At 39.9% G+C, this 13,413-nt stretch overlaps 1 protein-coding gene across 1 annotated transcript in view; it reads right to left on the minus strand.

Moving 5' to 3' along the window:
- Nucleotides 1–2,014: 2,014 nt before the first annotated feature.
- Nucleotides 2,015–13,413, minus strand: part of LOC138141990 (SLAM family member 5-like) — a 76,537-nt gene continuing 65,138 nt past the window's right edge. The window contains exons 8-12 of the mRNA XM_069062907.1: nt 12,580–12,645; nt 7,780–7,878; nt 4,787–4,878; nt 4,416–4,490; nt 2,015–3,097 (exon numbers count right to left, since the gene is read on the minus strand). Coding sequence (XP_068919008.1) covers nt 3,032–3,097; nt 4,416–4,490; nt 4,787–4,878; nt 7,780–7,878; nt 12,580–12,645 — 398 coding nt within the window. The 3' untranslated portion in view covers nt 2,015–3,031. The remainder of the gene's footprint in view (nt 3,098–4,415; nt 4,491–4,786; nt 4,879–7,779; nt 7,879–12,579; nt 12,646–13,413) is intronic.

The raw sequence follows: 13,413 nt of genomic DNA on the forward strand, positions 1-13,413 counted from the left end.
TGCCAGCTGACCCTGGGACTCTGAGTGAACATTTGCACTAATTCCAAATATAACTTTGGGTTCTATTATACCACTGGTGCCTTGTGGAAGCAGCATGGCTTCATCACTGCAAACTGCAAACCAATAGCTCATGCCTCACTTATTGACCAACTCCTTTAAGCCTATCTTGCTCCCAGAGGCCATCTCTGTGATGTATTTCCTGGCCCATGCCAGAGGTTGGTTACTTTTTCAAGTTGGCAATCATTTTGTAGACATGATGGCCAAATGGGCTGGGGTCCTCAAGAGCTGCCCAAAACACTGCTTATGCTGTCTGCTAGCACACCAAATGACTATTCTTTCTTAGCCACAGAGGCTGAAATCTACATCTTGGTGACCAGACACAAAATCATTCTACAAGACAGAATGTGGGTCATGCCAGATTGGGGCCCCATTGTACCTAAATGATTAGTACACCTACTGCAACAGCAACTCCATGTCCTGGGACATATGGGGACTGAGGTCCTTTTATTGCAAGTTTGCGATCATGGTTTGCCCCTGGTGTTTATGCAGAGGCCCATCATATGGTCTCCGGTTGCCTTTCTTGTCAATCATTCAACTCCTTGAAGAAGAAAACTATGACGAAAGGGGGAAAAGTGGGTGACCCTACCATTTAAACACCTGCAGATTGACTTTATTGAATTGCCAAAGTCTATGGGTTACAGATATGTGTTGGTATGTAGAAAACAACAGAGCCATTGAGAAGAGGCCTTTCCAGTGACAACACAGTGGAAATACAGTATCAGGGTGTTTGATCAAGGACATAATATGAAGATCTTACCTTGACTCTGACCAGGAGCCACACTTTACTGCAGAAATAACTAATAATTCTCCAAGTATTTTGGGAACCTGCACAGCTCTTATCATTCACACAATCATCTAGGAAAGTTGAATGGTTAAATAGGGAAGTTGCCAGTAAACACAGTTAAAATGTCCTCAGACACTTCCCCTTGTATTGTTCTAGTAGACAGGATTGTAGATTGTCACCTTTTGAAATTTTGTTCAGTAGAAGACCTACTACTACTTAGAGGTTTGAGTCTGGCCACAGGCAATGAAAACCTGATAAAATATGTGATCTCTATCCACTTCTCTTTCACAGATCTTGAAGGATTCATTCTTGACACAAATCCTGCCTTTGGAAAAGTAGATGTATTTATTTGAATGAGGAGACTATGTGTGGATCCACAACTTCAGGAAGACATCTAGTCTCCAGCCCGGATTCTGCTGACCAGACATACTGCCATCAAGGGTGCCAAGTGGATAACCTGGATGCATCATTCCCAAGTGAAGACTGCTGTGATTGACCTCAGCCCAACAGAAGAAGCAACTTCTGATCAGCTCCTGGATCCAGTTGAACTGGGCAGAAATCTAATAAGCGATCAGTAGTCCTTGGTCACCTGTTTGTTTGACTCTGATAATTAGTACCTAATACTTCATCTGCAATCTACCATGTATTTGTTGTCCTTACTTTATGCCCTGGGCTTTGTGCCCTTGGGGATGGGGGAACAGGGGACCCAACACTTACATGTGTCTGATCCAAAATGTCACCCATACCTTTAACTAGACCAGCTGCTGGATACATGCACATGCCCCTTTGACCTTGAGGGAAGGGATACCCCTGGTAGGCATGGGGTCAGATGTCTAGTCACTTGTGTGACTATGCTTTTGCAATCATTAAGGAAAACATCAACAAAATGTCAAATTGCATTGCTATAGGTTAGAAAAATGATTTCTCTTACTCATTTACCTTTAGTTGGAATAAGATTACTAATCTTTCACAATTACGGTGCCTTCGAGTTTGAGCTATGTTATTAGGCCATTGATAGTGTGCTATGAGCAAACTGAGACATAAGGGCAGGAAATGGGATGCCAAATTGAATGTAATTATACATATCTCTGAAACAGAATGTGATTATTCTGGAATGGAATGATCTTCTGAGAATGTCTTAAGTTAGGAGGTCAGGCACACACAAGTAGATTTTTTTTTTTAGGATAGTCCCACAGGGACTTTATTTTTTGTGTCACAACAAAACTTATTATTAGCTCCCCCCAAATTGGCAGAAATAGCTAGGGATAGGAAGAGTTCTTTGTGGTTTCCAAGTACCCAGCCTACCTCTTAGCACCTATTTGCAGAACAGACACACAGCTATCCAAGTTTCTGCCACATTTCCTCCTTTAATAGGAGAATCTGAAAGTGCCTTTTCCATCCTATTGTCCATGTATAGGGTCAGACACAGTTTAGCACTCTTCAGTAGAATGAATGAATTTTTACAGATTTGTGTTAATGAATCCACAGATGCTGTGGAGGACCCTAGTACAGAGGTCTATACCCTTGGATACGTGGCCTTACAGAAAAGACTAGCTCTAGATTACCTCCTGGATAGAGCAGGGACGGGTATGTGCCCTCATAGTTAGGAGATCTGAGTACGGGTTCCTGATAACTCCCATAACATTCAAGTCCATCTGACTCAATACAAGTCCTGGAATGAGTTCCAGGAGGATGGGAATGACTGCTGGTCCCCATGGCAGTGGTTAACTTCTTGGCTTCCTGATCTCTTATGGTTGGAATATCTGTGGACCTTCTCAAGTGTTTTGTCATGGGGATTGTATGTTGCTTATGTTTACAGTGTCTCCCCCCAGTGTAAGGCACTACTTCTAAGGCCTACCCTATATTACAGGCAGCCCAGATTAAGATGATGTAGTTAAAGACAGAGGAATGATGTAGGGCTGATTATGGTGCTGTATCATTAATCAGCATACTTTTGCCCTCATATAGAAGTTATTTACTTTAGTCTATAAAAACTAGCTCAGTTGGTAATGGGTCTAGCTGCACTCTGCTTGCTGCCTTGGTGTGCTAATAAAATACTTTCTCCTTTCTTTTCCTGAGTTTGCCTTATTGACCAGGACAAGGCCTGAACCAATATTTCTTTTAACAGACTGAAGTCTTCCTGCCATCAAATGTCCACTCTTTGGAGAGAGTATGCTTCTTTGTCATCTAGATCACAGGCTCATTGGTAGAAGTCCCAAGAAGTTTGGTAGCAGATGAGTAAGGATTTTCCATCTGTACAAGAGGAGAGGATAAAAGGTGTGTTAGCATTCAACTGGAGTCAGGGAACTACAAAATCATAGAAAGCAGGCCAGAGCTGGCCAGGTATGAGTTTTAGCCTTAGGGCTTTTCTCCCTCTGAAAATGGGACCCAATATCACATATCCTTAGGATTTTGCAAGTCCTAAGATAATAAAGATTTGTAAGTCTCCTACTGGATCCCATATGACTTCTTGACTACTCAAGGCCCCTAAAGTGACCTGTAGAAATTAACCCTTAAAACAGAACAGAAGGAATAAGATGGGGGATGTGCAGTGTAGTAGGTGATCTTGCACATGAGAGGAAGTGTCAGGTTCAGGGTTCCTGCATTCCCAGTCTCTCCTATTGCCATTATCTTGAGACAGTGAGGGGAGAGGGGAGGTTATTCTCTTTGCCCTCGTCTTATAAATTTCAAGTGTGGTGCCATTGGGAAACCTTCAAGTGATCAATAGCAGCAGCAACACATTCACACTGATTGCTTAGTGGGTAACAAAACTATAGGCATAATTGATAACTGTGTGCCATGTACTATGCTAAATGCTAGGCATACAAAAAAAGACAAAAATAATCCCTGTTCTCAAGGAGCTCACAATCAAATGTGGAAGATTAATAACTATGTACAAATAAGATATGGACAAAATAAGCTGGAGGTAATTTCAGAGGGAAGGCACTAGTGTTAAGGAAGAATTGGAAAGACTTATTTGTAAAGGTGAGTTTTAGCAGAGACTTGAAGGAAGCCAGGAGATAGAGATGATGTGAGAAAACATTCCGGACATAAAGGCCAGCCTGTGAGAATGCATGAATTCAGGAAATGGAGTATTGTGTGAAGGAGGTCAGTGTCACTGGATTGTAGAGTGTAATAGAGGAAAGTAAGGTCTAAGACCAGAAAGGTAGGAAAGGACAAGCTTATGTAGGTCTTTAAAAGCCAAGAGATTTCATATGGACCCATTGCTGTTTATTGGATAGGTAAGTGACATAAGATTGCACCACATGTGACAATAGGGAACAGAATCTCAGGTGTGGGTGTGTGTTTGTGGGGTTGTATGTGTCTAGAGGGTTTCTTGTCAAAGGCTACTGAAGCAGCTTTTAGAGCAGGGAGAAAGTTGCATTTAAGATCTGGCCTATGGTTACTAAACTGGAGCAGCTCCTAAGCACACAGAGAGAAGACCCAAGTGTCACCCTTACATTCCTCTTGTTTGTTGGAAGACCCAAGACAGAAGAACCTTAGAACCCTCTAGGCCAACCTGAGAGGAGGCAAGAAACCCCAAATGGAATCAAACTGGAAAGATAGTTACCTTTTGGGGCTTCTGCACTGTGTAATAAATTGTATTCAAGGCTTCTTCTTCCTTCTGAGGATTGGAGACAATTACCTGTAAAAGATGGTCATGAGTACCAGTCCTCAGGCTAGCCTGAAACACCAGCCCATACTTTCCCCTTCTCTCTTTCGCTGACTGTTCCCAGGTCTCAGTGTCATCTAAAACACCCTCCAGACCTCAGATCAAGGCTCAGTTCTATTCAATGCATGGCCTAAGTGTGGGGGCAAGGATTGGAGCTGGGAAGGGCAGGATTTTTTTAACCATATAAAAGAGCCAATACATGGTCAAACCCTCTAGGTCACATCCTTTTCATCCTGGTCCCCAACAAAGAAAGATCAAGATAAGCTTACCTTGGGTATGCTGATTTCATCATAGACTTGGTTCTCAGGTGGAAGAAAGTTCTTTGGAGTCACGATCTTGGAAGAGGATGATAAGTTGGTATCTGCAATATACCAAATTCACAGATTCATGGTGTGTTTTTATATGTTTTTGATTTTTTTTTTTTTGCTTTTTAGAGGGGGGAAAGCAGGGCAATTGGGGTTAAGTGACTTGCCCAAGGTCATACTGCTAGTAAGTGTTAGGTGTCTGAGGCTGGATTTGAACTCAGGTCTTCCTGACTCCAGGGCCGGTGCTCTATGTATCACCTAGTCACCAGATTCATGGTATGTTAGAGCCTGGTAGGAACCTTTGAAATAGTCCAATGTCCCCTCACTTTTTACAGGTGGGGGAACGGATGCTCTGTAAAGGAAGATGATTTCTCCAAGGAAGAGAGTTGAGTTTCCCAGTGAGCAGAGGCATACTGAGCAATGAGTGTAATTGGATTAAGCTGTTTCCACACCCCTACACTAACAGAGGGAACCCTGACACTCACCAAAGAGATGAAACTAGGGGATAGAGGGTTATGGGAAATAGAGAGATTTTAATGGATACCCCAGGCCCAGATTATTGGGGTGAGTGTGGGGCTATCATTTTCTTACTTTTATCACCAATAAAGTCAGACACTTAGCCAACAGTCCCCCCAGTGGTCAAATTAATAACACATTTATTTTAAAAAATTTAAATTATTTTATATAATAAAATATATTTGATTATATATAATATAATATATTTGATTATGTATAATATATAAATAATATATAATAAAATTAAATTAATTTATTAAAAATTAAAAAAACTTATTTATTAAAAAATACTTAGAAAGCACTTTATTACTAGGAATCCTGTGAGTTAGGCACCATATTAATGTCCGCATTTTAGAGATGAGAAAACTGAGACCTACAGAAGTAAAGTGACTTGCCTATGGTCAGTTATGAAATGCCAGAACTGGAGTTCAAACCCAGGATTCTTGACTCCAAGTCCAGAAATCCTTCCACTATAGTACCCTTTACAACACTGACATTTGTGAATCTTTTTTCTTGTTGTTTTGTTGATTACTGGTGTCCGACTCTCCATAACCCCATTTGGGGTTTTCTTGGCAAAGATCATGGACTGGGTTGCCATTTCTGTCCCCAGATCATTTAACAGGTGAGGAAACTGAGGCAAACAGAGATAAATGACTTGCCCATGGTCTCACAGCTAGTAAGTATCTGAGGCCACATTTAAACTCAGGTTCTCCTAACTCCAAGGCTAGTGCTTTATCTGCTGTGTCACCTGGCTGTCCTCTTTTTTACTTAGGGCAGGTCATATGGGACATTTTTAGAGTTGATTTTGATTAGAGTTGGTAGCACTATAGGGTCTATCACAGATACAATCATGACATCGTAATCATCAAAATAACTTATATTTTTGTAATACTTTAAGATTTAGGGAAAACTTCCTCACCTCATCCCTGTTAGTCATGTTGTACTAATATCATTACCCTTATTTCATTAGAAGAAATCTGAGGCTAGAAGTCTTAACACAGGGAAGTAAATCTGACCTAATAGGCATCAGGGTCTGTCCTCTGACATAAAGGATTAGGTTCAATATTTTTGGGGGGCAGGGGTAATTTCTCTACTGGGTAACTTATATGGCTTACTTTGCCCCTATCCTTTTCCCGCTAGGAATATTGTAATTTGGATTGTATCTCTCAAAAATCCTCTGGCCCTACTGCTAGTGCTCGGCTAAATATAAACATTAAACACAGAATAGATTTAAGTAGATTGGAAGGCTGGGGGGTAAGAGCAAGAAATGATTCCCAAAGCTTCCCTTTTTAGAAATTAGAAATGACAATTTTCTAGCTAGCTTCATTTTGCATCAACTGCTCTGCTTGGTCTTGACTCCATGAAAATCATCATGTACATCATCATATTACTTTACCAGACTCCTGGAACCTCTCCTTTTCCGCTTCTTTTTATGTATTATCTTTCCCCATTAGATTATAAGCTCCCTAAGGGCAGGGATTGACTTTCTTTTTCTCATGTGTATCCCCAGCATTTAGCACAGTGCTTGTGGGCAGCTAGGTGGCCCAGTGGATAGAGCACTAGGCTTGGAATCAGGAAGACTCATCTTCCTGAGTTCAAATCTGGCCTCAGACACTTAGCAGTTGTGTAATCCTGGGAAAGTCACTTAACCCTGTTTGCCTCAGTTTCCTCATCTGTGAAATGAACTGGAGAACAAAATGGCAAGCTATTCCAGTAAACCCTAAATGGGGTCACACAAAGAGTCAGACATGACTGAATAACAACAATACAACACCCAGAAAGGACCCCACTTCTTTCCCATCAACACTTAAATAATCAAAGCTAAAGGTTAACATTCTAAGGACTGTAATACTAATATGTGCATACTATCTTCCTAAATCTAAACCAATGAGCTAACGCTTTGATAATATCTTATCATTTCCAGTGTCCTCAGAGAGATAAGAATGTTGCTAGATGTTGCAAACCCATATCTGAGTTGCATCTCTCTATCTTTCTCCTGGAATGAAATAGTTACATTGCACTGAGTAACACTTTGTGACACAACTTTCTTCACTTAATTTTCTACTACAGGTTACTTGGAAATTGCTTGTAAAGAGAACCTATTTGGGTGATAGTGGAAATGTTAGCTCATTTTCTCTGATGTGAGTAATAGCAATGAAGTTTCTTCCTGACCTTTACCTTAAAGTCTGTTGGGAGCGGTAGGTTTTCCCCATGACATTAGTAAATTCTTTCCAGCTCAGGGTTAATGTATGTGATAATGTAAAATGAGATAAATATAAGATATTCTTATTAGAAAGGCCATGGAAAGGAAAGATAAATGTGGGAGGGCATGATTCCCCAGGTCCCTAGGGATATCTCTGTGCTCTCCCTCTCAAGGAGACCAAAATCTGAACCAAGGAAGAAGAGAATATATTTCTTCCTACCTCCCCCAAGCCCCATACCTTTTGTTTTCTTGTGTTGTCGACACAAAAATATTCCAGCTGCAATCATTAATAAAAGGAGAGGCACCAGTATAAGCCAGAGTGAACTAGAGGACCTTCCTGAAAGGAGAAGAGGAAACAAGTAGCAGGGGAACTTCCTGAATAATAATGACAATAATGATAAATAATAATAATAAAAACAAACAAAACAAAAACAAGACAAAACTAGACTTCTCACTGGACAGATCCAGGAGGTCAGTAGGCTCATTTGAATCCAGGTTCTTTGCTAGGGTTAGATCCTACCCTAAGGTCCAGGAAAGATCCACCCCAGGGACACTGGGAATGAAGTCTATTTTAGAGATTGTGATTTTCCTCTCCTGGGAATCTAGATTACAAATTCTTAATCTTTATTCATAATGCTAGTTGTGGCACTCCCTTGTTCAAAAATCTTCAGTGACTCCCTATTACCTACTAAGTAAAATTCAAACTCCTTTACCTGGTATTCAATATCCTCTGCCATCTGCCCCACCTCTACACTTTGCAAGATATACCTCATAAGGGCGGCTAGGTGGTGCAGTGAATAGAGCACACTGACCCTGGAGTCAGGAGGACCTGAGTTCAAATCCAGCCTCAGACACTTTTAACATTTACTAGCCATGTCACCTTGGGCAAGTCACTTAACCCCAATTGCCCTACCTTCCTCACTTCAAAAAGTAAAAAAAAAAAAAAAGAAAGAAAAGAAAAGATATACCTCATATTCTTCCCCTCTACATATTCTACTCTCAGCCAAATGGGGCAACTATTCTCCCTCTTGAATATTCCTTGTGCTTTCATGCTTTTTTCCTCCTGCTGTTCTTTATATCTGTAATGTATTCTCTCTCCCCTAACAAGTAACATGATGTAGTTGTGGAGAGTGTGTTGTGTTTGGAATCATTAAGACCGGGATTCAAATTCTATCTCCATGTTTTACTGATCACCAAACCTCTCCCCCTATGGCCACTGTGACCTAGTTTACCTACTGCCAAGTGGGGAAATAATCAAAGCAATATTCAATCCTGTGCCATTACTTCCTCGTAAGGGTGTGACACTATACTGGCTATTAAGCTTTCTTCTCTCTGTACACCTATGTTTCAGGGTCAAAGGCTGAATAGACTAAAATGTCCTTTTTCCATTTCTCACTCCTTTGTCCCCATCTACCATATTACCCTCCCCCTGAATTTCTTTATTTCTTTGACTTTGTCTTTTGTTAAGCCCCCTGGAATCTCTGCTGTTAATAAAATTCTCTTATTATTAGACCTCTTCCTCTTACACTCCTTTCATTTTTTTTTTCTTCCCTCATTGAGGCATCTAGGTGGGAGAGTGGATAGAGTGCTGAGCCTGGGAGTCAGGAAGACCTGAGTTCAAGTTTAGCCTCAGATACATACTAGTTGTGTACTAGTATTAGTTATTTCACCTCTCTTTGCCTGGTTCCTCAGCTGTAAAATGTGGATAATAACAGTATCTACCTTCCAGGGTTGTTGTGAGGATTAAAGACATTTTTAAGATGTCTCCCATTCAATTCAATTTAACAAGGCTTGATCAAGTGCTTACTCTGTTAACTTTTTGTCAGGCATGGCATTAGGTGCTAGGGATAGAAAGTGCTGAAACATTCTGTTTGCTAAGAACATACATTCTACTGGGGGAAACTACATGTACATACACAATAATTTCAGACTCTAACCTATGGCAGTACCATGTTCTCTGGACTCACACAGGCTGAGTTTGATCTTGGTGCTATCCTAAAAGGATTATTATCTTTCTTATACTGCTTATGCTCCTACCCATAGTTGATCCATAGGAATCTCAAAGTATAGCTTGCATGGTAATGTAGGACATAAATATAGATGCTAAGTAGAGTTGTATAGTTTCTTGTATCAGAGAAGTAGCATGGTGTAGTTGATAAAGAACCACAACTGAAGATATGAAGACCTGTATTTAAGTCCTTTATCTAACATGTAGTAATTTGTATATGTTGTCTCCCCATTAGAATATAAATTTTTTAAGGTCAGAAACTATTTTCCCTCTTTTTTCTTTATATCTTTAGTACTTAGCACTGTGCTCAGCATATAGTATGTAATTAATAAATATTTGATGGCTAATTGATTGACTGTGTGACCTGTGTAAGTCACTTGGTTTTTTAGGGTTCTAGGCAATTCTCTAAGACTCTTAAGTTTCAGGGGAGCTTCCAACCTGAATTGATAGAGGAAGGATTGATTACTCACCTGGGACTCCTTTGTATCTATCCAATGTACCCTAATCTATAGCTCACATTATGTTTCCACAAATGTGGGTAAGAGGGTCTCCAATTCACATATGAGTACAGAAGATAACAAATAGTGTTGGGTATTTGTTGTTCATTTGCTTAGTCATGTCCAACTTTATGTGACAGGGTTTTTTGGGGAAAATGGTGGAGTGGTTTGCCATTTCCTTTTTTCATATGTGCCCTATTTTATAAATTAGAAACTGGGGCAAATAGGGGTTAAGTGACTTGCCCTGTGTCACATAGCTAGTAAGTGTCTGAGGTCAGATTTGAACTCAGATCTTCATTTCAAGCCCAGTGCTCTATCCACTATACCACCTAGCTGTCCCAGTAAATTTAATTTCACCCCACAGAAAATGCAGAAGGAACAAAGGACTCACAGGAACCCATAAACAAATGCAGAAAACATTGATAACCCATAAACAATCAGTATAATTTTCCACAGCAAGTCACACTTTTTAACCTGAGTCCTAAGGTTCTTTTAACTTGGAACTACTTTATGGTTTGTACTCCTCTCAAAAGGAAACAGAAAATGAGAAGAGGAGGTATTTGCATGCTCCTTGCTTCTCAGGGCCATTTCCACAACTTGTTTCTGCTTTAATTACTCAGCACTCTCTCCATTCAGCTTCATTCAATCTGGATCTTTCACCCTATCCAAATCCTGGTTGCTGTTATCTAATGGTCACTAAGGCATTCTCTATCATCATTCAAGGAGTTAACAGCTCTCTTTACTTGTACTAGGAGACTTCAATACCATATTCTTATGACCTGAGACAGATGAGTAGCCCTGTTCTTTGACCTCCTCAACTTCTATGATCTGCACCTTTATAGTATCTCAGCTACTCATTCATTAATGTCATCGTCCCTTATAGATGCTTCATCTTCATGACCCAGAGTTCTGAAGTTCTTCTCTCAGATCATAACCTCTTTTCCTTCCATCTCTCCTTCTGCTTCATTCATTTTACAAGTGCTATTCATCCTTACTGTGAACTTTTGTCATTTTGCCTGTCCCTGATTTTCTAGTCCATCACTCTTACTCTGGCCAAATTTTTCTGTCTTCACAACCTTGACCACATAATGAATTCTATCAAACCTACATGTTCTTTACCATTTAATCCCAAACTACTCTTATTTACCACTTATGCCTTTCCAAAACTTGACCTTGAGTTAATTCCATCCTCTGCTTTGTACCTCCCCACCCCCCATTAGTGCTGCTAAATATTGCTGGAAGAAGTCACACAACTGTGCTGAGTGGGTCCACTACAAATTTATGTTATCTAAGCTCAGTCGGTCCCTTGCTGTTGATCACCAAGATTTTTGCTCTTATCTTAGTGAATCTCTATTTAAATGACTCTCCCTTGCTCATTCCCCCTGGAAGGTTCTGCCTCACACTTTACTGAAAAATAGGGGCTATCTATAATGAGTTTCCTCTTCTTCTAACTCTATACCTCAATACCCTCATCATCCATCATTCTCTCCTCTTTTGTTTCAATATTAGAGTATGACTTGACCCTTCTCCTTGCCTTGGCCAACCTGGCTACTTGGGTCCTTGAACTTTTCCCCTCTGGTCTCTTTCAGGAGCTTGTCTCTTCATCACATTTTCTCTTTTTCTAATCTTCAGTCTCTGATTCCTTCCTTGGTGTCCATAAACTTATGTAGCTCTTCTCCATAATTATAAAATGTTCATTCAACTCTGCCATCCCATCTAGCTATCCTATATCTTTCCTTTAACAACCAAAAAAATTTCTGTTTCTGCTTACATGTCAGTTATTCACTATATTAACTCTTGCAGTCTGATTTCTGATTCAACCACTCAGCTAAGACTGCTCCCTGCAAGATTACCCATGACCTCATAGTTGCTAAACAAAATGGATATTTTTTCAGTCTTCATTATCTTTGATCTTTCTGTAGTGTTTGACACACTGTTGAGCATTCACTGTTCCTAGATTCTTTCTCCTACTTGAGTTTCACTGGTTTCCTCCCCCATTTTTCCTCTTCTCTTCATGACTATTCTTCATTATTCTTGTTCCATCCCCCAAATATGGATATACCCAGGACTCTGACACAGGTCCCGTTATCTTTCCTTTATATATACTCTATCTTGGTGATATCAGCTTCCATGAGTTCAATTATAATTTTTATGCAGATGACATTCAAATATCTATTTCTAGTCTTTATCTCTTACCTAAATTCTAGACTCATATCATCAACTGCTGCTGAACATCACCTGGATTGCTCTTAGGCAGATCTAATTCAATACTTCCCAAACAGAAATTACTATTATTATCTCTAAAACCACCCCTCATTCTGACATCTCTACTTTTGTTGAAGGCATCATCAATCTGACAGCAATCCAGGTTTCTAAATTCAGAGGAATCTTTGCCTCCTTATTCTCCTTCATTTCCCATATCCAATCATTTGAAAAGTCTTGTAAAGTCTACCTTCATAACATCTCTCATATTTTTCTTCTTATTTGAACTCAAATGGCCACCCTCCCCATTCAGGATCTTATCATCTCTTACCTGGACTTTTGTTAGAGCTTTTAAAATCGTCTCCCTTGTTCCAATTTCTCTCCTTTCCATTCCGTCCTAAACACAGTCAACAAAGTGATATTTCTATAACCTGACTCTGACCATGTCACACCACCCTCGCCCCCTTTAGTGGCTCTAAGTAGACTCTCTCTGGGATAAAAAGCAAAATCCTCAATCTGGCATTTAAAGTCCTTCATGATTTGACTCTGGTTTACCTTTCCAGACTTATCTTTCATATACTACATATTAGCCCCAAATTGACTTATTTGCTATTCTCCAAACTTGAGATTCCCATCTCTATGCCTTTGCACAGGCTGTCCCCTATGCTTGGCATGCTATCCTTTACCTCCTCCTCTTAGATTTCCTAGTTTCTTGGAAGACTCACATTGGGCGCTATTGCTCATGGGAGTCCTTTCATAATCCCCTGATCCTCCTAGTTGCTAATGCTTCCTCCCTACCATTACCTTACAGTTAACTTTTTATATTCTCCATTTACTTATTTGCATGTGTTATATCTCCCCTGAAGAAAGTAACCTTGAGGCCAGGAACAACTTTTCTTTCTCTTTGTATGTGCTTAGCACAGTGTCTTGAATATTGTATGCACTTAAAATATACTTCTTGGTTAATTACTCATTATATGATTTGAGCAAGTCTGTTAGCCTCATTTTCCTAAGTCTTTATCCTCTGGTTTTGTAGAGATCAAATGTGACAACATATGCACAGTACTTAGCAAGCTTTAAAGCACTATAATAAAATCAGTTGTATAATAAATTCATCTCTTATTTGTATACTTTAAAAGTGAGTTCAAATTCTGTCTCCTCCATA

This window comes from Petaurus breviceps, unplaced genomic scaffold (genome assembly GCF_028583685.1).
Source record: "Petaurus breviceps papuanus isolate PSGF00001 unplaced genomic scaffold, PetGlider_PUasm1.0 90510, whole genome shotgun sequence".
Classification (NCBI taxonomy): Eukaryota; Metazoa; Chordata; class Mammalia; order Diprotodontia; family Petauridae; genus Petaurus; species Petaurus breviceps.